The sequence below is a fragment of the Pelophylax lessonae genome (assembly GCF_965119305.1).
Source record: "Pelophylax lessonae genome assembly, chromosome: 11".
Lineage (NCBI taxonomy): Eukaryota > Metazoa > Chordata > Amphibia > Anura > Ranidae > Pelophylax > Pelophylax lessonae.
Genome location: NC_138778.1, coordinates 27,823,072 through 27,844,878, shown reverse-complemented (window position 1 = coordinate 27,844,878; position 21,807 = coordinate 27,823,072). Strand labels below are relative to the sequence as shown.

The 21,807-nt window shown below is 50.2% G+C and overlaps 1 protein-coding gene across 1 annotated transcript; it reads left to right on the top strand.

Annotated features, from left to right (window-relative positions):
• Positions 1-477: 477 nt before the first annotated feature.
• Positions 478-21,514, top strand: CANT1 (calcium activated nucleotidase 1). The gene is made up of 4 exons (XM_082271946.1): positions 478-593; positions 9,161-9,818; positions 12,951-13,154; positions 20,909-21,514. The coding sequence occupies exons 2-4, from the start codon at positions 9,188-9,190 to the stop codon at positions 21,277-21,279; spliced, it is 1,206 nt and encodes a 401-aa protein (XP_082128072.1). The 5' UTR covers positions 478-593; positions 9,161-9,187; the 3' UTR covers positions 21,280-21,514.
• The last annotated feature ends 293 nt before the right edge of the window (positions 21,515-21,807 follow it).

Below are 21,807 nucleotides of genomic sequence, written 5' to 3'. Positions count from 1 at the left end.
TATAGCGCAAAAAATAAAAATCTCAATGTTGATCAAATACCACCAAAAGAAAGCTCTGTTTGTGAGAAAAAAAGGACATCAATTTTATTTGGGTACAGCGTCGCACGACCGCGCAATTGTCTGTTAAAGTAACGCAGTGCCGAATCGCAAACAATGGCCTGGTTATTCAGGGGGCAAATCCTTCTGGTCCAGAAGTGGTTAAAGTGTATTATTAGTGTAATAATAATAAGAATTATAATAATAATAATAATGGTAGGAATAACAGCAATCACACACAGCCTGCAGATCCGCCCCTGGCCAGCAGAGGCAGACTGGAGCCTGTAGTGCAGTCTTGGGGGTACGGAGCATTCTGGGAGATGTAGTTCCATAAAGAAGAAGGACGTGCAGCGGCGATCCTAATAATCACACACAGCCTGCAGATCCGCCCCTGACCAGCAGGTGGCGGACAGGAGCATGTACTGTTCTCGGAGTTGTAGGCTGGTGGCGCGGAGCATGCTGGGTGATGTAGTTTCCAGTGGAAGCAGGAAGTGCAGTGGCAGTACTGGATTGTGGTGATGGGTCGGTGATCGGATTTGTCTGGGACCAGATCACAGGTAAGTAGCCGGTCCCTTGGTATGATCTGTAGACTGGACACCCCCAGGAATGGTAGATCTGATCTTCATTGCACAGCTCTCTTCTTTTAGATGATAGGGGGAGGGGTCAATATCCATAATAATATAAGTTGCTATTCCCTATAGAATACTCTGGAAGGTTACAATGTTGCAATGTGATAAAGATATTAGAATTGGGTGATCGGTGGCTGTTCTGGAGGGGCAGATGGTAGGTTTGGTCCAGGAACGCGCCCACTTGGGGCGGCGGAGTGTACATATTTATGGTGGGATCTCTTATGGAACCCCCAGTATATACAGTGAGTGCAGAGTGGGGCCCCTCCTCCCCCCGGGACCCGTGTGTCCTGCATGTACTGCACACATTGGGGACACGCCATCCAATGTGGGATTATGAAGGGTCAGGAATAACGATCGTCCCAGAGGAAATGGATTCTCCATCATTGGGATTCATTTGAATTTTGCTCCAATGGCGCTTTTTCACAAATTCTTGAGCCAGTCCCGTCCGTTCCTGTGTAACTCATAGTCCCCATAGGCCATGGATGGCGGCCATTGGATTGGAAGGGAATTCGGCACTTATGGGGTGACGAGAGCCCCCCGGAATAGCCTTCCATTCCTATTGAGAAGAGTCAATGAGAATCTGGGAATGGAAGTCTCTGTTGGCTGGAAGTGATGGGTATGAACTCCTGGGATGCCCCTACATGGCCCCATCCAGGGGGTTACTGGGAAGGGCAAGGTCAGAACAATTCAGAGGCGAGGACATTGATTCTATTGTTGGGGGTTACAGGTAGGGTTAGTGGCCAGGGATACAGGGAGGGTGGGTGTTAGGGGTTACAGAGATGGTAGGTGTTGGGGGATACAGGTAAGGTTTGTGGCAGGGATACAGGGAGGGTAGGTGTTGGGGGGGATACAGGGGGGATACAGGGAGGGTAGGTGTTGGGGGTTACAGGTAAGGTTAGTGGAAGGGATACAGGGAGGGTAGGTGTTGGGGGTTACAGGCAAGGTAGGTGTTGGGGGTTACAGGTAAGGTTAGTGGCAGGGATACAGGGAGGGTAGATGTTGGGGGTTGAAGGGAGGCTGAGTTTTGGGGGTTGCATGGAGGGTAGATGGTGGGGTAGGTGTTGGGGGTTTCAGGGAGGATAGATGGTGGGGGTTGCATGGAGGGTAAATGTTGGGGGTTGCAGGGAGGGTAGGTGGTCGGGGTTGCAGGGAGGATGGGGGTGTTGGGTTTTGCAGGGAGGGTAGGGGTTGGCAGGGAGGGTAGGGGTGTTGGGTTTTGCAGGGAGGATAGGGGTGTTGGGGTTGGCTGGGAGGGTAGGGGTGTTGGGGTTTGCAGGGAGGATAGGGGTGTTGGGTTTTGCAGAGAGGGTAGGGGTGTTGGGGTTGGCAGGGAGGGTAGGGGTGTGGGGTTGGCAGGGAGGGTAGGGGTGTTGGGTTTTGCAGGGAGGATAGGGGTGTTGGGTTTTGCAGGGAGGGTAGGGGTGTTGGGGTTGGCAGGGAGGGGTGTTGGGGTTTTGCAGGGAGGGTAAGGGTGTTGGGGTTTGCAGGGAGTGTAGGGTTTTTGGGGTTGCAGGGAGGGTAGGGGTGTTGGAGGTTGCAGGGAGGATAGGGGTGTTGGGGTTGGCAGGGAGGGTAGGGGTGTTGGGTTTTGCAGGGAGGGTAGGGGTGTTAGGGGGTTGCAGAGAGGGTAGGGGTGTTGGGGGTTGCAGAGAGGATAGGGGTGTTGGGGGTTGCAGGGAGGATAGGGGTTTTGGGGTTTTGCAGGGAGGGTAAGGGTGTTGGGTTTTGCAGGGAGGGTAGGTGTGTTGGGTTTTGCAGGGAGGGTAGGGGTGTTGGGTTTTGCAGGGAGGATAGGGGTGTTGGGTTTTGCAGGGAGGGTAGGGGTGTTGGGGTTGGCAAGGAGGGTAGGGGTGTGGGGGTTGGCAGGGAGGGTAGGGGTGTTGGGTTTTGCAGAGAGGGTAGGGGTGTTGGGGTTGGCAGGGAGGGTAGGGGTGTGGGGTTGGCAGGGAGGGTAGGGGTGTTGGGTTTTGCAGGGAGGATAGGGGTGTTGGGTTTTGCAGGGAGGGTAGGGGTGTTGGGGTTGGCAGGGAGGGGTGTTGGGGTTTTGCAGGGAGGGTAAGGGTGTTGGGGTTTGCAGGGAGTGTAGGGTTTTTGGGGTTGCAGGGAGGGTAGGGGTGTTGGAGGTTGCAGGGAGGATAGGGGTGTTGGGGTTGGCAGGGAGGGTAGGGGTGTTGGGTTTTGCAGGGAGGGTAGGGGTGTTAGGGGGTTGCAGAGAGGGTAGGGGTGTTGGGGGTTGCAGAGAGGATAGGGGTGTTGGGGGTTGCAGGGAGGATAGGGGTTTTGGGGTTTTGCAGGGAGGGTAAGGGTGTTGGGTTTTGCAGGGAGGGTAGGTGTGTTGGGTTTTGCAGGGAGGGTAGGGGTGTTGGGTTTTGCAGGGAGGATAGGGGTGTTGGGTTTTGCAGGGAGGGTAGGGGTGTTGGGGTTGGCAAGGAGGGTAGGGGTGTGGGGGTTGGCAGGGAGGGTAGGGGTGTTGGGTTTTGCAGGGAGGATAGGGGTGTTGGGTTTTGCAGGGAGGATAGGGGTGTTGGGTTTTGCAGGGAGGGTAGGGGTGTTGGGGTTGGCAGGGAGGGTAGGGGTGTTGGGGTTGGCAGGGAGGATAGGGGTGTTGGGGTTGGCAGGGAGGGTAAGGGTGTTGGGGTTTGCAGGGAGTGTAGGGGTTTTGGGGGTTGCAGGGAGGGTAGGGGTTTTGGGGGTTGCAGGGAGGGTAGGGGTGTTGGAGGTTGCAGGGAGGATAGGGGTGTTGGGTTTTGCAGGGAGGGTAGGGGTGTTGGGTTTTGCAGGGAGGATAGGGGTGTTGGGTTTTGCAGGGAGGGTAGGGGTGTTGGGGTTGGCAGGGAGGGTAGGGGTGTTGGGGTTGGCAGGGAGGGTAAGGGTGTTGGGGTTTGCAGGGAGTGTAGGGGTTTTGGGGGTTGCAGGGAGGGTAGGGGTTTTGGGGGTTGCAGGGAGGGTAGGGGTGTTGGAGGTTGCAGGGAGGATAGGGGTGTTGGGGTTGGCAGGGAGGGTAGGGGTGTTGGGTTTTGCAGGGAGGGTAGGGGTGTTGGGGGTTGCAGAGAGGATAGGGGTGTTGGGGGTTGCAGGGAGGATAGGGGTTTTGGGGTTTTGCAGGGAGGGTAAGGGTGTTGGGGTTTGCAGAGAGGGTAGGTGTGTTGGGTTTTGCAGGGAGGGTAGGGGTGTTGGGTTTTGCAGGGAGGGTAGGGGTTTGCACGGAGGGTAGATGGTGGGGGTTGCAGGGAGGGTAAGGGTGTTGGGGGTTGCAGGGAGGGTAGGGTTGCTGGTGGTTGCAGGGAGGGTAGGGGTGCTGGGGGTTGCAGGGAGGGTAGGGGTGTTGGGTTTTGCAGGGAGGGTAGGGGTTTGCACGGAGGGTAGATGGTGGGGGTTGCAGGGAGGGTAAGGGTGTTGGGGGTTGCAGGGAGGGTAGGGTTGCTGGTGGTTGCAGGGAGGGTAGGGGTGCTGGGGGTTGCAGGGAGGGTAGGGGTGTTGGGTTTTGCAGGGAGGGTAGGGGTTTGCACGGAGGGTAGATGGTGGGGGTTGCAGGGAGGGTAAGGGTGTTGGGGGTTGCAGGGAGGGTAGGGTTGCTGGTGGTTGCAGGGAGGGTAGGGGTGCTGGGGGTTGCAGGGAGGGTAGGGGTGTTGGGTTTTGCAGGGAGGGTAGGGGTTTGCACGGAGGGTAGATGGTGGGGGTTGCAGGGAGGGTAAGGGTGTTGGGGGTTGCAGGGAGGGTAGGGGTGCTGGGGGTTGCAGGGAGGGTAGGGGTGCTGGGGGTTGCAGGGAGGGTAGGGGTGCTGGGGGTTGCAGGGAGGGTAGGGGTGCTGGGGGTTGCAGGGAGGGTAGGGGTGTTGGGGGTTGCAGGGAGGGTAGGGTTGCTGGTGGTTGCAGGGAGGGTAGGGTTGCTGGTGGTTGCAGGGAGGGTAGGGGTGTTTGGGGGTGGCAGGGTGGGTAGATATTGGGGGTTACAGAGAGTTTATAGCATTGCTCTCTGTGACAAAAACTATAACACTAAAAATTCCCAGGTCCATTAAAAAATCTGTGACAACTTCAGATTTACTTTTAGGGGTCAAATAACTGCGAAGGATTGTGGCAGTAAACCTTCTTCAGGTCACATTACATTTTCCTGTACACATTCCAGTATTTGCATAGACAGTGTGACCAACTCTTCAAGCATGGCTGCGATAATCAGGCACTGAGGGATCCATGGCTGTATCACAAGAGATACAATCGCCTTCTACACAAGCCGGTTATTGGACATCAATACAGGATTCTGCTTCCTTGCTTCAATTTATTGTAATGTGTGTGGCCAACAGACAGCAGATTGGATCATAGGTGTGAACCCTGGTTGAGGTCATCGTTAGATCTCTTTAATGACGTTCTGTCTCTGTTCACACGTGTACTAATGATCTAGTTGTAATGACGCTGCTTTTTACATTCTAATGACAGAGTTTAATGGTATTCATCTTCCACAGCAGGACGGGCGATCAGGGTGTTTTGCCTTTCTGTGTCAATATCAGGTCAGATGAATAGAAAGGATCTAGGTGGAGCTCACTGATTATCTGAAGTCCATCACACCCATTGTTACGTGGTGGTAAATCCGTGTTTGCTTGAAGAACTCGTTTTCCAGGCTCCGTGGAATGGACTTTGAATTTCCAGACTGATCCGGACACCCCACCTCATTGGAACGACCTTTTTAACTACTTTACCACCGGAGGATTTTGCTGTCTTACGTCCAGGCCACTTTTTGCGATTCGGCACTGTGCAACTTTAACTGACAATTGCGCGGTCGTGCGACATCGTACCCAAACTAAATTTACGTCGTTTTTTTCCCAAAAACAGAGCTTTCTTTTGGTGGTATTTGATCACCTGTGCAATTTTTGCTTTTTGCGCTATAAACAAAAAAAGAGCGTAAATTTTGAAAAAAATAACAATATTTTTCACATTTTTTTTATTTGAAATTCCCCCAAAAAAATGTAAAAATCTAATTTTTTTTTAAATTTTTGGCCAATTTGTTTTCTGCTACCTATGTTTGGTAAAAAAAAAACCACAATAAGCGTAATTTGATTGGTTTGCGCAAAAGTTATTGCGTTTACTAACTAAGGGAAAGATTTTTGTCATCTTTGGTGTTTTTTTTTTTTTAACGAGTAATGGCGGCGATCTGCGTTTTTTTTTTTTTTTTTTTTTTTGTTGCGGGACTGCGACATTGCGGCGGACAGAGGACAGATCGGACCCTTGACTGACATTTTTGACACTTTTGGGGGTACCAGTGACATTACTACAGTAATCAGTGCTATACATATGTACTGTTACTGTAAAACAATGGCACTGGCAGGGAAGGGGTTAATTTTATTGGAGAGGGAGGGGTTAATGTATGCCTGGTGCTTACTAACATGTGTGGGGGGAGGGGACTGAGTGACACAGGAACAGATCGGATGTTCAGCTATGCTGAACCCTGCAATCTGACCCTGTCTGTCACTTAGGAGATCCGCCGCTCTGTTTACACAAGTGGGCGGATCTCCAAACTCGATTCCCCGACAATTGGGGAAGAGCAGCGGCGATCGCCGCCGCTCCTCCCCTGGCCCGACTCCCGCTGTGACTGAATACAGCGGGAGCGAGCGCCACCCACAAGGGGAGGAGTCCAGCGACATAGGTCTACTTCGCTGGACGGGAACGAGCCACTGTGCCGCAGTAGAGGCACAGTGAGCGGGGGTAAAGTGGTTAAAAGGTGACCATTGACATCAAAGGAGGGTCTTCCTCCTAAACGTGTGTGAGCTTGGATCACCCGTGCAGGAGGAAGGAGAAAACACCGCTATCCCCAGAGTAGGAGAGGAGAGAGTTGTGATTGAATATCTCCTCTCTCATTTAAAGAAAACTCTTACCATTGCATGCAAAATCCGACAGGCTGGTTGTACCCAAGTCGATCGATCAGCTTTGGTACATTCATCCTGCTCATACATGGTTCGCTGCTGAACTGGCCGAGATTTCAAAATTCTATGACTGGCTTCAGTTCACTTCAGAAAAAGGGGAACTAACAGCCTACACCAGCCATTCTCAACCAGGGTTCCTCAGGAGGTTTCTAGGGGTTCCATAGTAGTTGAGGTTGAATAAAGACAAGTCCACCCAGTTCAACCTGTGTAGGTGTGTGTGTAGACTTCATTTACCATACCCCTGAATGTTTTGATCTTGGAGATTTATGTCCAAGAGTCTTTTAAAAGTAGCCATACTCCCCGCAGTTACCACCATTTGTGGAAGAGAGTTCCACAATCTTATTGACCTTACTGTAAAAAAAAAAAAACCCTTTGCGTAGCCTGGGGTTAAATCGCTTCTCCTCTAGTCACATTGTATGGCCTCGTGTCTTCTTCTTACATGTTCCTTGAGTGGTTGCAGATTGACCTCCCATCCGATGGTGGCTGGATAGCGCTGATTGACCTCCCATCTGATGGTGCCTGGATAGCGCTGATTGACCTCCCATCAGATGCTGCCTGGATAGCGCTGATTGACCTCCCATCCGATGGTGGCTGGATAGCGCTGATTGACCTCCCATCTGATGGTGCCTGGATAGCGCTGATTGACCTCCCATCAGATGCTGCCTGGATAGCGCTGATTGACCTCCCATACATTTCCCATGATGCTGATGCACTCTGCAGTGAAGTTGAGCATCATGGGAAATGTAGTTCCAAAACATCTGGGGTGCCAAGGTTCACCATTACTGAGAGAGCAATTTAACATGAACTATCCAGCAAATGTGAAGTACATATTAAAAATGATTTTGCATATGAAGATTGCAGTAGCAACTCAAAAATATGTACTTGAACCCTGGAATGTTCTATTGATTTCTCCAAGGCTACGTTTGGACATAAGGAGCACCTAAAGTTCTGTGGGCAGCACAGTGGGTTAGAGGTTAGCACCAGGGCCATGGATAAGTGGGTACCACTGGTCCTCCTGTACGGGGCCCAGGCCAGCAGGGTGAATCGGATGTGGTGGGGGGGTGGGGCAATGACTGGAACTGATCCCCTGTATAGCTCTCTCTGCAGCAACTGAAAGCTGGCTACTTCTCTTCTCCCTTCCTTTGGCTTTCAGCTGCTGCAGAGAGAGCTATACAGGGGACCGTTTCCTGTAATTTCCTCCCCGCCACACCGATCGCCCCTCCTACCCCGACAGTACTGCCGGCTTCCCACTATTCTTTCCCGCTGGCAGCTGCAAGTGCACAATAAGATCCTTCAAGATGGAGAGTGGGGGAGGGGTCCAGTAAATATTCATATTTACTAGCTCCTTCCATTCCTGAATGAACACAATGGGTGATCGGTACCAATCAATCACTGTTGTCATTCATAACTGAAGCATTGGCTGTATGGGTCCCAGTGTCAGGTTGTCTATACTGGGCCCCAGTGTCAGATTGTCTGTACTGGGCCCCAGTGTCGGGTTGTCTGTACTGGGCCCCAGTGTCGGGTTGTCTGTACTGGGCCCCAGTGTCGGGTTGTCTGTACTGGGCCCCAGTGTCGGGTTGTCTGTACTGGGGCCCAGTGTCGGGTTGTCTGTACTGGGGCCCAGTGTCGGGTTGTCTGTACTGGGCCCCAGTGTCGGGTTGTCTGTACTGGGGCCCAGTGTCGGGTTGTCTGTACTGGGGCCCAGTGTCGGGTTGTCTGTACTGGGGCCCAGTGTCGGGTTGTCTGTACTGGGGCCCAGTGTCGGGTTGTCTGTACTGGGGCCCAGTGTCAGGTTGTCTGTACTGGGGCCCAGTGTCAGGTTGTCTGTACTGGGGCCCAGTGTCAGGTTGTCTGTACTGGGGCCCAGTGTCAGGTTGTCTGTACTGGGGCCCAGTGTCAGGTTGTCTGTACTGGGGCCCAGTGTCAGGTTGTCTGTACTGGGGCCCAGTGCCAGGTTGTCTGTACTGGGCCCCAGTGCCAGGTTGTCTGTACTGGGCCCCAGTGCCAGGTTGTCTGTACTGGGCCCCAGTGCCAGGTTGTCTGTACTGGGCCCCAGTGCCAGGTTGTCTGCATGTTCTCCCTCTGCTTCTGTGGGTTTCTTCCATGTATTCTGGCTTCTTCCCACACTCCAAAGACATGCTGGTAAGTTAATGGCTCAATTGAGTGCACCCAAGATAGGTGCCTTACCTCCAATGGACAGGGCGCCCCCTTGGCACATAGCCACTTGACAGCTGCTTGGCTTTATTGCTCCTGTCTCTGACTCCCAGCACTTGCCCGTGGCAAGCACCGGAAAGAGGAGTGCAGAGTGAAGGGCAAATGCTAGGAGCTGGAGACAGGAGCTCGCTATCAAAGCAGCCAAGTCTTTGCTAACTGCAGTGTTAGGCGGTGGTGTGCCAAATGGGGGCGCTCTGTGCACCATTGCAGCTTCTGTTACAAGGCATCTAAGGGAGATGGGACAAAGATGGGGAACTCATTATTGTAAAAAAAAAAAAAATCGTGATTGTTTTTCTAAAAAGGAGGAATGCAATTGTTGAGTTGTATGACAACACTAATAATGATTCTGTTGGTCTTTGTTAAACAGGGTCTGGCTGACCACCCCTGATGCCTTATGAATCCCTACACACTACTGGAATGTAAAGAATCTATGAGCCCCTTGCGCATCAGTGTGGGTGGCCTTCCCGTTCTGGCCTCCATGACAAAGACTGCAGACCCTCGTTTCAGGCCACGCTGGCGTGCCATCTTGCTCTTCGGGGTGGTCTTGGCGCTGCTCCTATTGCTGCTATGCTTCCACCGGTCTTCATACACCCGCACTCCAGTGCCCAACGCCCACAACTGGCGGATGGTCCAAGCTCTGGCAGGAGAACTGTATAATGACACCTACCCGCTCACTCCTCCCCAGAGGTTGCTGGACGGACTGCGCTACCAGATCGCCATCATCGCTGACTTGGACACAGACTCTCGCAGCACCAAAGACAACACTTGGTTCAGCTACCTAAAGAAAGGCCACTTGACCTTGTATGATAGCGGGGACCGGGTGACGGTGGAATGGGACAAGGAGGACACCGTGCTAGAGACTCACTTGGCGGAGAAGGGACGTGGGATGGAGCTCTCTGAGTTAATAGTGTTCAATGGGAAGTTGTACTCGGTGGATGATCGCACTGGGGTGGTCTACCGTCTGGAGGGGAGCAAGGCTGTGCCATGGGTTATACTTACGGATGGTGATGGCACAGTGGATAAAGGTGAGTCCTTTTAAAGAGAACTTGACGCTTTGGTTATTGTTCTCAATTATTTTGAAAAGTATTTATCCTGTTATATTTTTTTTTTTTTTTTAATTGGTGTCTTGGGATTTCATGTCAAGATTAGGGTGCTCAATTCAAACTTTTTAGAATTTTTCTTCTTTCTGTTACAGGCTGGTCAGTAACTTAAAGCAAAACTTGCAGTAAATGCCAGCTTTTAAATGTGCCTCCCTCTTCTTAAAAACCCTGGATGTCTCCCCTGTGCTCCACTGAATTTAACGCAATGCACATCTCACTGCATTACATTCTTTCTCTGCCTTAATAGCCGGGGAGACTGTTAATGGCGACCTGGAAGTGATGTCATCCACGTAACTTCCTGGTCAGCAAGAAGGGATATGTGTCCACTCTCCTCCCTCCGCTCAATCCAGCGGCATTCGCTATATGTGTGTATGTGTATAAATACATATAAGTGTGTGTGTATATATACCCCTATACAGAAGTTCAGGTGTTATGCCTGCCTCCAAAGACACAAAAAAAATGCCCAAAAAAAAAACGCCTGCAACAACACACCTGGGCGTTTTTGTAGCAGGCGTTTTTTTGGGCGTCTTTGGTGGCAGGCATAACATTAGAACTTCTGTGTAGGGGTATATATACACACACACACACTTATATGTATTTATACACATACACACATATAGGTGTGATGGGAGCGAAATCCTATGCCTGTTAATTATTTCATTAGCGCAGGCATAGGGTTCTGCTACTTTCACACCTATATGTGTGTATGTGTATAAATACATATAAGTGTGTGTGTATATATACCCCTACACAGAAGTTCTGATGTTATGCCTGCCTCCAAAGACGCCCAAAAAATGCCCAAAAAAACACCTGCTACAAAAACACCCAGGTGTGTTGTTGCAGGCGTTTTTTTTTTGGGCGTCTTTGGAGGCAGGCATAACATCTGAACTTCTGTATAGGGGTATATATACACACACACTTATATGTATTTATACACCTTCACACATAAAGGTATGATAGGAGCGAAGTCCTATGCCTGTTAATTATTTCATTAGCGCAGGCATAGGGTTCTGCTACTTTCACACCTATATATGTGTATATATACATACATGTGTGTGTATATATACCCCTACACAGAAGTTCAGATGTCATGCCTGCCTCCAAACACGTCCACAAAAAAGCCCTATAATCGCCTGCAACAAAAAGCCGGGTGTCAAAATAGCGAAGCCACTATCCTGCTCTACTGCAATACTAATACAAACAAACTTTTTTTTTTTTTCTGGTTCTGGACATGCTACAGAGCTGAAACTTCACAGGTACACTTTTTAGACCCCCCCCCCCCCCCAGACACTAAATCCAAAGAAATCTTTTTTTTTTTTTTTTTTTCAATAATTTTTTCAATAATTGGCTCTCTATCAAAAGTGACAATTTTTAAGAACTTTTTTTGTGTGATTAATAGTCCCTGGGGCATGACCCAGAACCCTAGGCACATTCAAAATGGTGTTTCTTGATTACCGAAGTTCGGGTCCCATTGATTTCAATGGGGTTCTGAAATCGGGGCCGAACTTTCGGGAAGTTCGGGTGTTCAGGTCGAACCGAACTTTTCAAAAGTTCGATCATCCCTACTTGGGACTAGTGATACCTTGATATTAGTACTTTACTAATTTGTGTTACTACAAAAGCAAAAAAGAAAGGGCGCATCAGCCTCATTACCTTAGTAAACCATTTATTGAAAAAATAAATATAATGGACGCATACTCGCAAACCACTGTGATTTACCATCTCCTCATAGACTATATTGCTCGATCCACTACACATGCTTCTTAGCTCGGGTAGACCTCACCTGAATTTTTTTCTGCCTATGCGTTTCAGGGGGCACCCCCTCTTCATCAGATCCAAACATTTTTTTTTTGTCTGATAAAGAGGGGGTACCCCTCGAAACTTGTAAGCCGAATAGATCCTGGTGGCATACTCCCGAGCCAAGGAGCACGTGCAATGGATCTAGTAATATTGTCTTTGATGAGCTTGTGATTCACAGTGTTTGACTATACATCCATTATGTGTTTGTTAATACATGGTTAACTAAGGTAATGCCCTAGGCTGGTGCACCCCCCCCCCCCCCCCTTATGCATTTGTTCCTTGCAGCGCGTCTGTTAAAATCAAAGGCAGCGGTTGTACATATCTTCCTGCACAACAATGGATGTGTACAGAGCTGTGCGTCTATCCGTGTATGAATATAAACTCTGACATGTGGGAGAAGATCTGTACAGCTACTGCGTTTAAAAAAATTGGTGCAAATCGCACTGCATAGAATCATGTGATTTGAACAGCAATGTGGTGCGAATCCTGTCCAAATCGCATGTGATTTCTTCCACTGCTCGTGTGTGTGCGTAAAGAGAAAAGTGCCATCTAGTGGGCAGCTTTAAAAAATGTTAGAACTCACAAATATAAAATGAAATCTAAAAATAATCTACATAGGTGTCCTGGTCCGCCGATAATAGCAGATCAGGGCCACTGGAGGAGAAGTTTCGGGGACCCCGTGGATATAGGGAGGAAGTGGTGTCCGCTTGGGGGCGGATCGCCTCTATATCTCCTCCAACCCTGTGAGTACCTTCAGCGGCCGTGCTTTGCTATCATCGGCAGACCAGGACAACTATGTAGATTATTTTGCATGTCTACTGTGAGTTCTAACTTATTTTAAACTGCCCACTAGATGGCGCTTTTCTCCCTTTTTGCACACACACACACGGAAATCGCATGCGATTTGGACAGGAGTACCGAGTACTCCCACAAATGCTTGTGGAAATCGCATTCGATTCGGACAGGACTACAATACTCGCGCAAATGCTTGGTACCGGTATCGGTGCATCCCTACTGAGGACTCTATATCTGTTCCCTAATGACAGCACTGGGTGCCAGAGCAGCAATTGCTAAGCACTCTGAGGAAGTCACATGGTCCCCCATAGTACCAGATGTTTGTCTGTGGCTAAATGGATCCACATTACGTGTTGAGGGCTCGCATGTTGAGACTTTCTTTCCTTGCCTGTTCGCTTAGCAGTTTGCCTAGAGTTCACCTTGAAGTGTCATTGGGTTTTTTGTGTTTCTTTCATTCCCCAGGTTTTAAAGCGGAGTGGTTGGCAGTAAAGGATGAACTTCTGTACGTTGGTGGACTAGGGAAGGAATGGACCACAACAACAGGGAAGGTGCTGAATGAAAACCCGGAGTGGGTAAAGGTGGTCGGACCCCATGGGGATGTTCATCACCATAACTGGGTTTCCAATTACAACTCTCTGCGAGAAGCTGCTGGGATTCAGCCTCCAGGTAAATGGGCAAGAGGGGAAAAAAGTAATGGTGGGTCTTCACGTGTAATCAAATGGCTTGGAGCCGAGGTTGGCACCCCCTTCGATCACCATCTCCTGGTCAACCCTCAAATGCTCTTCCCCCCCGGGGAGACAGTCAAAGAGAGTCCTAGGTAGCGGATGTGCAGCTGCGGGGCAGGGAATGCCTCTGCCTAGGATTCGCTGTCCGCTTTGACAGCACTTGGGCCTCAGACTATTGTCCCCGTGTGCTGATCCTGCCCACATCTTCAGTTCATTCTGTGGCGCAAATGGTTGATGTTATGTGAGGAGAGAGAGAAAAGCCAGCGGGAATTTGCACACCAGGACAGGTAGATCTACCACAGCAGCTTCCCTGCACTGCTCTGCCTCAAGAAACCATTTATGGACCCTTCTGACCCACTGGCCCCCTCTCCCCCCATTCCATGACCTCCACAGCCCCTAGTACTGTGCCTCCCTGACCCGACTAGATCAGTCCTTCCTAACCTTACCCCCCTTTACACTGCCTTGCTGACCCCCAGTACTGTGCCCTTCTGACCCTCCAGTACTGCACCTTCCAGACCCCCTGTAGTTAACCCCCCCCAGTATCATGGCCTTCAGACCCGCTTGAAGTATGCCCTCCTGATCCTCCAGGACTGTGCCTTCCTAATCCTCAGTACTGTACCCTCCTGACCTCCAGGTAACAGACCCGCCTGACCCCCCCCCCCCCCCTGTGCTGTGCCGTTTAGACCTTTCTGACCCCTCTGGACTGTGCCTTTCCAATGCCTTGCTGACCCCTTGCTCCCTGTATACTGCTCTAAATTCTGCTTACCTCTGTACACCGCCCTATGCACTACTGACCTTTAGGGGGATTGCAAATTAACTTCTTGAAAAAAAAAACGTTACGGCACCTTGGTGGTCTTTGCTCTCTTCCATGTTGTCACGGTAGATCTCCACCATTCAAAGATTGCTTACCCCTGGCTGACACTGGCTGGGAGGGACACTGACCTCAGTAGTGACACTAATACAGTGATCACTGCTAATACTGTACATGGTCATTGTACTAATGACACTGGCTGGGAGGGACACTGACCTCAGTAGTGACACTAATACAGTGATCACTGCTAATACTGTACACGGTCACTGTACTGACACTGACTGGGAGGGACACTGACCTCAGTAGTGACATTAATACAGTGATCACTGCTAATACTGTACATGGTCACTGTACTAATGACACTGGCTGGGAGGGACACTGACCTCAGTAGTGACACTAATACTGTTCACGGTCACTGTACTAATGACACTGGCTGGGAGGGACACTGACCTCAGTAGTGACACTAATACTGTACACGGTCACTGTACTAATGACACTGGCTGGGAGGGACACTGACCTCAGTAGTGACACTAATACTGTACATGGTCATTGTACTAATGACACTGGCTGGGAGGGACGCTGACCTCAGTAGTGACACTAATACAGTGATCACTGCTAATACTGTACATGGTCACTGTACTAATGACACTGGCTGGGAGGGACGCTGACCTCAGTAGTGACACTAATACAGTGATCACTGCTAATACTGTACATGGTTACTGTACTAATGACACTGGCTGGGAGGGACACTGACCTCAGTAGTGACATTAATACAGTGATCACTGCTAATACTGTACACGGTCACTGTGCTAATGACACAGGCTGGGAGGGACACTGACCTCAGTAGTGACACTAATACAATGATCCCTGCTAATACTGTACATGGTCACTGTACTGACACTGACTGGGAGGGACGCTGACCTCAGTAGTGACACTAATACAGTGATCACTGCTAATACTGTACATGGTTACTGTACTAATGACACTGGCTGGGAGGGACACTGACCTCAGTAGTGACATTAATACAGTGATCACTGCTAATACTGTACACGGTCACTGTGCTAATGACACTGGCTGGGAAGGGGTTAACATCCTAGGGGTTATCTGTGTGCCTAACAAAGTGTAATATGTGTGATCTGCGCTGCTTTTAGTTATCGGTCTGTTTTTTTTCTCTCCGCTTTGCAGGGAGAAGAAATGGCCAGATTGCTGTTCACAGTACACAAAGTTCTGTGTTTTTATAAAAACAGAACTCTGTGTGTGATTGGCTACAGCCGATCTGTTGACTTCAGCCAAAATCATTGGCTGAAATCGGCTGCCAAATTTGTGCTATGTCCTATCAGAGCACAGGTCAGAAGAAAGTCAGTGACATACAGGTATATTGCCTGCCCTGGAGCTACCCTCCACTTGCAGTACAACTACTGTGGGCGGGCGTCAAACGGTTAAACTGAATTGATTGTTTTACAAGGTGAAAGTTCACATACAGACATAATTACATGTCAGCACGCAATAGCTAAGGAAAACTCCTCCCCTCCCCCCCCCCCCTTCATCACATCCCCGCCCATTGCTTCTGAGTGGCAAGGGGACCAGGAAAAGAACGACAATGTGGCTCAATCCTGCATTCTACAGTTCTCTGCATCAGACTCCTTCTGTCCATGGTATTGGCAACCCAATGCGTCTTACTGGTGGGCATGCATTGTGCTGTAACTGCACTTACACTAACACATGGAGGCTGGGTTCACACTGGTGCAAACACAGACATTGCATGTGATTCGCACCGCATTGTTATGGAGATCACATGCGATGTTTGTGCGATGCAAATTCAGCCAAACAAACTGTATGCCTGAAATTGCATTAGCACCAAAATGGTGTAAAAACAAACACAAAGAAAGGGCGCACCAGCCTAGCGCATTATCCTCAGCGGGCTTTTTAATAACAGAAGTTAAAATCAACTACTCACAAACATGCGTGGTAAATCAGCATATCAATTCCAAAAAGCAGCATCAAATGGAAAAGTCCAATATCTCATGTAGACGGAGGGCTGACGCGTTTTGAGGCCGCGCCTCTTCCTCAGAGCCTTGAGGCTCTAGGCTGGTGCGCCCTTTCTTTGTGTTTGTTTTTACAGTGTTTTCGACCACCCCGGTCGTAGAGGGCAGCAAGGCTTAGCCATTTGGGATGCCAAGTGTGGGTTCCAAGATTGAGACAGCCTGAGAACCTAGTTCTGAGTGCAGGAGCAGGGTGCTCAGCATCACTCTTTTTGTTTCTGGAGCACCAAAATGGTGCAGGACCCTTTTTTTAGTCTGCACTGGAATCGGATGCCACTACTGCTCACTACTGAGGTCAATGTCCCTCCCAGCCAGGGGTAAGCAACCTTTGAAAGGTGGAGATCTACCGTGACAACATGGAAGAGAGGAAAGATCACCAAGGTGCCGTGACATTTTTTTTTTTTTCATGAAGGTTATTTGCAATCCCCCTAAAGATCAGTAGTGGATAGGGCGGTGTACAGAGGTTAGTAGGATTTACGGCAGTGTACAGCAGTATGGGTGTGAACAGCCATGTGACCTGATTCTTGTACCATTTGACAGTTTGCACTGCGATCTGCGAACCGATCTGGGGGTATCTTTAAAGCGGAGTTCCAGCCATTTACTCACCTGTCCAACGGTCCAGCGATGCGGCCGCCGGAAGCCTCGATCCTCTCCCTCGGCGCCGGCATCACTGCTGTGGGCACCCGGCTGTTACAGTTTGCGGCTTCACAGCCGGGTACCCACTGCGCATGCGCGAGTCGCGCTGCGCGCCGTGATTGGCCAGCAATCTTCTGGGACCTCTGACGTGTCCCAGAAGATTGCAGGGAGGGAGGGGGAGAGGAGAACTTCCGCTCAGGGCGCCGCGGCGTTCCGAGCGGAAGTGGGAGTGGGTACCTGTCAAAACTAGGTACCCGCTCCCCCCCCAAAAAAATGACATGCCAAATGTGGCATGTCGGGGGGTCAGGACTCCCTAAAGCGGAAGTTCCACTTTTGGGTGGAACTCCGCTTTAACTTTCTATTGACACCCGCAGCGATTCGCCGAGGACCGTGTGTACTGCCTGCAAGTGACATGTGATGCGGGAACCCGCACTGAATTCGCGCTGATTCCTGCATCGCATATGTGTAAATTAGGGATTGACCGATTATCGGCAAGGCCGATATATCGAGGGCTGATATTGACTTTGGCCGATTATATTTGTATTGGTCCCGGAACTGGCCGCTATTGCCGATATTCAAATATTGCTCATGTAAGGGTAAAATGATGTCACATAACATAATTCCGTTTACAAATGTTATTGAATATGCCACTCACGTATGTACAAAAGATATAAGCAATTCCACATTAGCAGATCTGCTGGCAGATCAGAATCTCTCACCCACTTGCCGTAAGTGATACCCGGGTGATACCGCTCCATTGGGCATCCACTCAATACCGCTCTATCTCTCACCCACCCGATACGGATCCGTCTCTCACCCACTTGCAGTAAGCGATACCCGGGTGATACTGCTCCATTGGGCATCCACTCAATACCGCTCCGTCCCTCACCCGCTCTATCTCTCACCCACCCGATACGGATCCGTCTCTCACCCACTTGCCGTAAGTGACACCCGGGTGTGATACCCCTCCGTTGAGCATCCACTCAATACCGCTCCGTCCCTCACCCGCTCCATCTCTCACCCACCCGATACCGATCCATCTCTCGCCCACTTGCCGTAAGCGACACCCGGGTGATACCGCTCCGTTCGGCATCCACTCAATACCGCTCCTTCTCTCACCCACCCGATACGGATCCGTCTCTCACCCACTTGCTGTAAGTGACACCCAGGTGTGATACTGCTCCGTTGGGCATCCACTCAATACCGCTCCGTTCCTCACCCACCCGATACCGATCCGTCTCTCACCCACTTGCAGTAAGCGATACCCGGGTGATACTGCTCCATTGGGCATCCACTCAATACCGCTCCGTCCCTCACCCGCTCTATCTCTCACCCACCCGATACGGATCCGTCTCTCACCCACTTGCCGTAAGTGACACCCGGGTGTGATACCGCTCCGTTGAGCATCCACTCAATACCGCTCCGTCCCTCACCCGCTCCATCTCTCACCCACCCGATACCGATCCATCTCTCGCCCACTTGCCGTAAGCGACACCCGGGTGATACCGCTCCGTTCGGCATCCACTCAATACCGCTCCTTCTCTCACCCACCCGCTACGGATCCGTCTCTCACCCACTTGCCGTAAGTGACACCCAGGTGTGATACTGCTCCGTTGGGCATCCACTCAATACCGATCCGTCTCTCACCCACTTGCAGTAAGCGATACCCGGGTGATACTGCTCCATTGGGCATCCACTCAATACCGCTCCGTCCCTCACCCGCTCCATCTCTCACCCACCCGATACGGATCCGTCTCTCACCCACTTGCCGTAAGTGACACCCGGGTGTGATACCGCTCCGTTGAGCATCCACTCAATACCGCTCCATCCCTCACCCGCTCCATCTCTCACCCACCTGATACCGATCTATCTCTCACCCACTTGCCGTAAGTGACACCGAGTGATACCGCTCACGATCTGATCAGGTCTCCATGTAAAAACCCAGAAGTGATGTCATGACATCACTTCCGGGTACTCGGTGCCAGATTAAAAAAAATGACAGCATTCAAAACAGCCTAACTTGGCGTTTTGAATGCTTTTAAGCGCAGAGGAGGGGTTTGGGGTCTTTTAGACCCCCCAGATCTCTCCACAAGAGTACCTGTCAAGTCATGATAAAAAAAAAAAAATTTTTTTTTTAAATTTACGAAAATATCGGCCGATACCGATATGCAATGGCCAAAGTATCGGTAACGAAAAACCAATATCGGTCGATCACTAAGTGTGAACCCAGCCCTAACATGCGTTACTGCACTCTGCGGCTTCTGGTTTGAACAAGCCCTAAAAAGCACGCTTCTCTGCTATCCCTGTCGGTATCTCTGTCTGTAGGCGGTTGCCTTTATAGTTGGCTGAAAGGAACAAAGATAAGGGAAGTAAAGAGCTTTGCTGGAATCCTGCATAGAGCAAATATGTACTCAGGGCAGGGAAATGTTTTCTCTCAACAAGCTTTAGGTCCCTTTCACACGGGGCGGATCTGTTTTGACGGACCCCGCCTATCTGGCGGGGATCGCTCTGTTGATCCCCGCTGAGCAGGCGGATGACCGGTCCATCTCTGCTCACTGTTCTGACCTACCAGAGTCCTGCTCTCCTCTATGGGGAGATCGGATGAAAAGGACAGCCTGTCTGATTTCATCCGATCTGACCCGCTGGACGGATGGCGGACGTATCGCAATACGTCTGTTTTCAGTGGATCTTGTTGGATCGGATGCCAGGCGGGTGTCAGCGGACACATAACCACTGACATCCCCCTCCTCATAGAGGTTAATGGCTGGCCCAATCGAGTCCGCCTGAAAAACAGACAGTTGGAGCCGATCGGTCCGATCGTGTGAAAGGGGCCTTAAAGAAAAGAAAATGATTTTGTTTTGCACACGGCTCTTGGCCTTACCTAGAAATGTCTCTTATGTATAATGTAGGCAGGAAGTGGCTGAAAGGGGCTGCAGGAGATCAGCAGCACTGAGACGCAACGGGGGGTATTTACTAAAACTGGAGAAGTTGTGCATAGTAATCAATCCGCTTCTAACCTCAGCTTGTTCAGTTGAGCTTTGAAAATGAAAGCTAGAGGCTGATTGGTTGCCATGCACAGTTCTAGATTTTGTTGCTCCAGTCTTAGTAAATAAAAAACCCCAGCTCTTAAAGTAGCTGTACTCAGGTCGGAGTGACGGCCGGGGTGTCCAAACTATGGCCCTCCAGCTGTTCAGGAAGTACAATTCCCTTCATGCCTAGTTCTGTCTATGAATGTCAGATATTTACAATGCCACATGGGAATTGTAGTTCCTGAACAGCTGGAGGGCCATAGTTTGGACACCCCGGTGGCCCGGCCCGGCCGTCACTCTGACCTGAGTACAGCTACTTTAAGAGCTGGGGTTCCCCTTTCTCTCTCAAATTATGTAATGCAAGCAATCCTCTTGGCTGCCGAAGCGCTGCAATTAGAACGTGCGGTGGGGGGGGGCATAGTTCTAAAGTTAGGGAATTTAGGGTTTCTGCTTGTTTGCCCTCGAATGGGAGCCCCTTGGGTGTACAGAAGAGACTTGGATGAATACAGATGGCTGCAGACACATTGTGATGCTATGTCTAATTGAAAATCCATAAGGGCACCATGTGAGCTAAGAGAGGGAGTGAATGAGTCCCTCCTCTGACTCATTTAGCTGTCAAAAGACCTAATCCCAGCAGGCTATTCACAGTATAGTAGTAAATGACTTGGCACAATTGGTTAAGAGTTGTATATGGTAAATATGAAATATACTAACATGCCAAAAAAAGAAATAAGTTGCTCCCTTCCTTTCCTTCAGTCTTCAGGCCATTTGGATGACATCACCTGGGGGGGGGGGGGAGTGGCCCTTCCTCCTTGACGGAGTGCCATTTACATAATGACATATGAGCCCCCTTATTTCAAGAGTACTGTGAGTGCAGGCTGCCCTTCACCCAATGGTGGGTCCATGACAGCCTGGGGTTACAGAAAGATCCTGGCTGTCATTCAATTCAGAAGACTAGTGACATCTAGTGGCGGAGACTAAGTACTGCAGGAAACTTTCTGGACTAGTGCGTTTTGCAGTGAAATCTGTAAGGCAGCATATTAAGAAAATAAAATCCGGGAGTTTTATATTGCAACTGTTATACAACTGTTTTCTTCTTATATACAGCCATGCATACCTTCTAACTAATTCCCTTTTCCTGAAAATTCTGAGCTGTTCTCTTTTGCGCCCCCTACAGGTTACTTGATCCACGAGTCTGCTGCGTGGAGCGACTCTTTGCACAGCTGGTTCTTCTTGCCCCGTCGGGCCAGCAAAGAAAGGTACAGCGAGAAGGAGGACGAGCAGCGCGGTGCCAACATCCAGTTACGTGCCTCGGCCGACTTCTCAGACATTTCCCTCTCCCATGTGGGCACCCAGATACCCACCCATGGCTTCTCCTCCTTTAAGTTCATCCCAGGCACAGATGATCAGATCATCGTGGCACTTAAATCAGAAGAGAATAACGGCCAGGTGGCCACCTACATCACCGTCTTCATCCTGGACGGCCGGGTGCTCCTTCCTGAGACGAAGATCGGGAACGTGAAATATGAAGGAATCGAGTTTATATGAGAAGAGCGCACTCCTGCCAAACTTGAAAACTCCGCATGAACTAATGGACAGAACACAGCCTACTTTCCCAGGGTTTTTAATTTGGGTTTTTTAACCATGACCGTGCTGATGACACTAGACCACCCTTCTGGGTACAGCTGTGTGGTGGTTGGTAGCCTAGTGTTCTGGGAACACTATGATCCTTAAAGCCGTGTGTTCTCAGCTCCACCCATTGCAATTTCTACGTCTTAATTCTGCCCATCAGCAAACATTCAGAAGTTAAAAGAGGAAGAATGCAAATATCTACCAAGAGGCTGCAGGCCTAGGAAAGTAAACCCATACCATGGGCAAAGCAACAGGTTCACTTGACTGCTGCCCTCCCCAGCTGCATACATTGGCATTCCCTTCACCACCCCACCAATGTAAATGGCCACCATCAGTGGTAGAAATGTCTGATAATTCCAGATGTGGGGAGCGTGTGACTTCACATCAATTATGATTGGCTGCTCAGACACCTAGTACTATCAGTGACCCATGGAAGATTAGTGT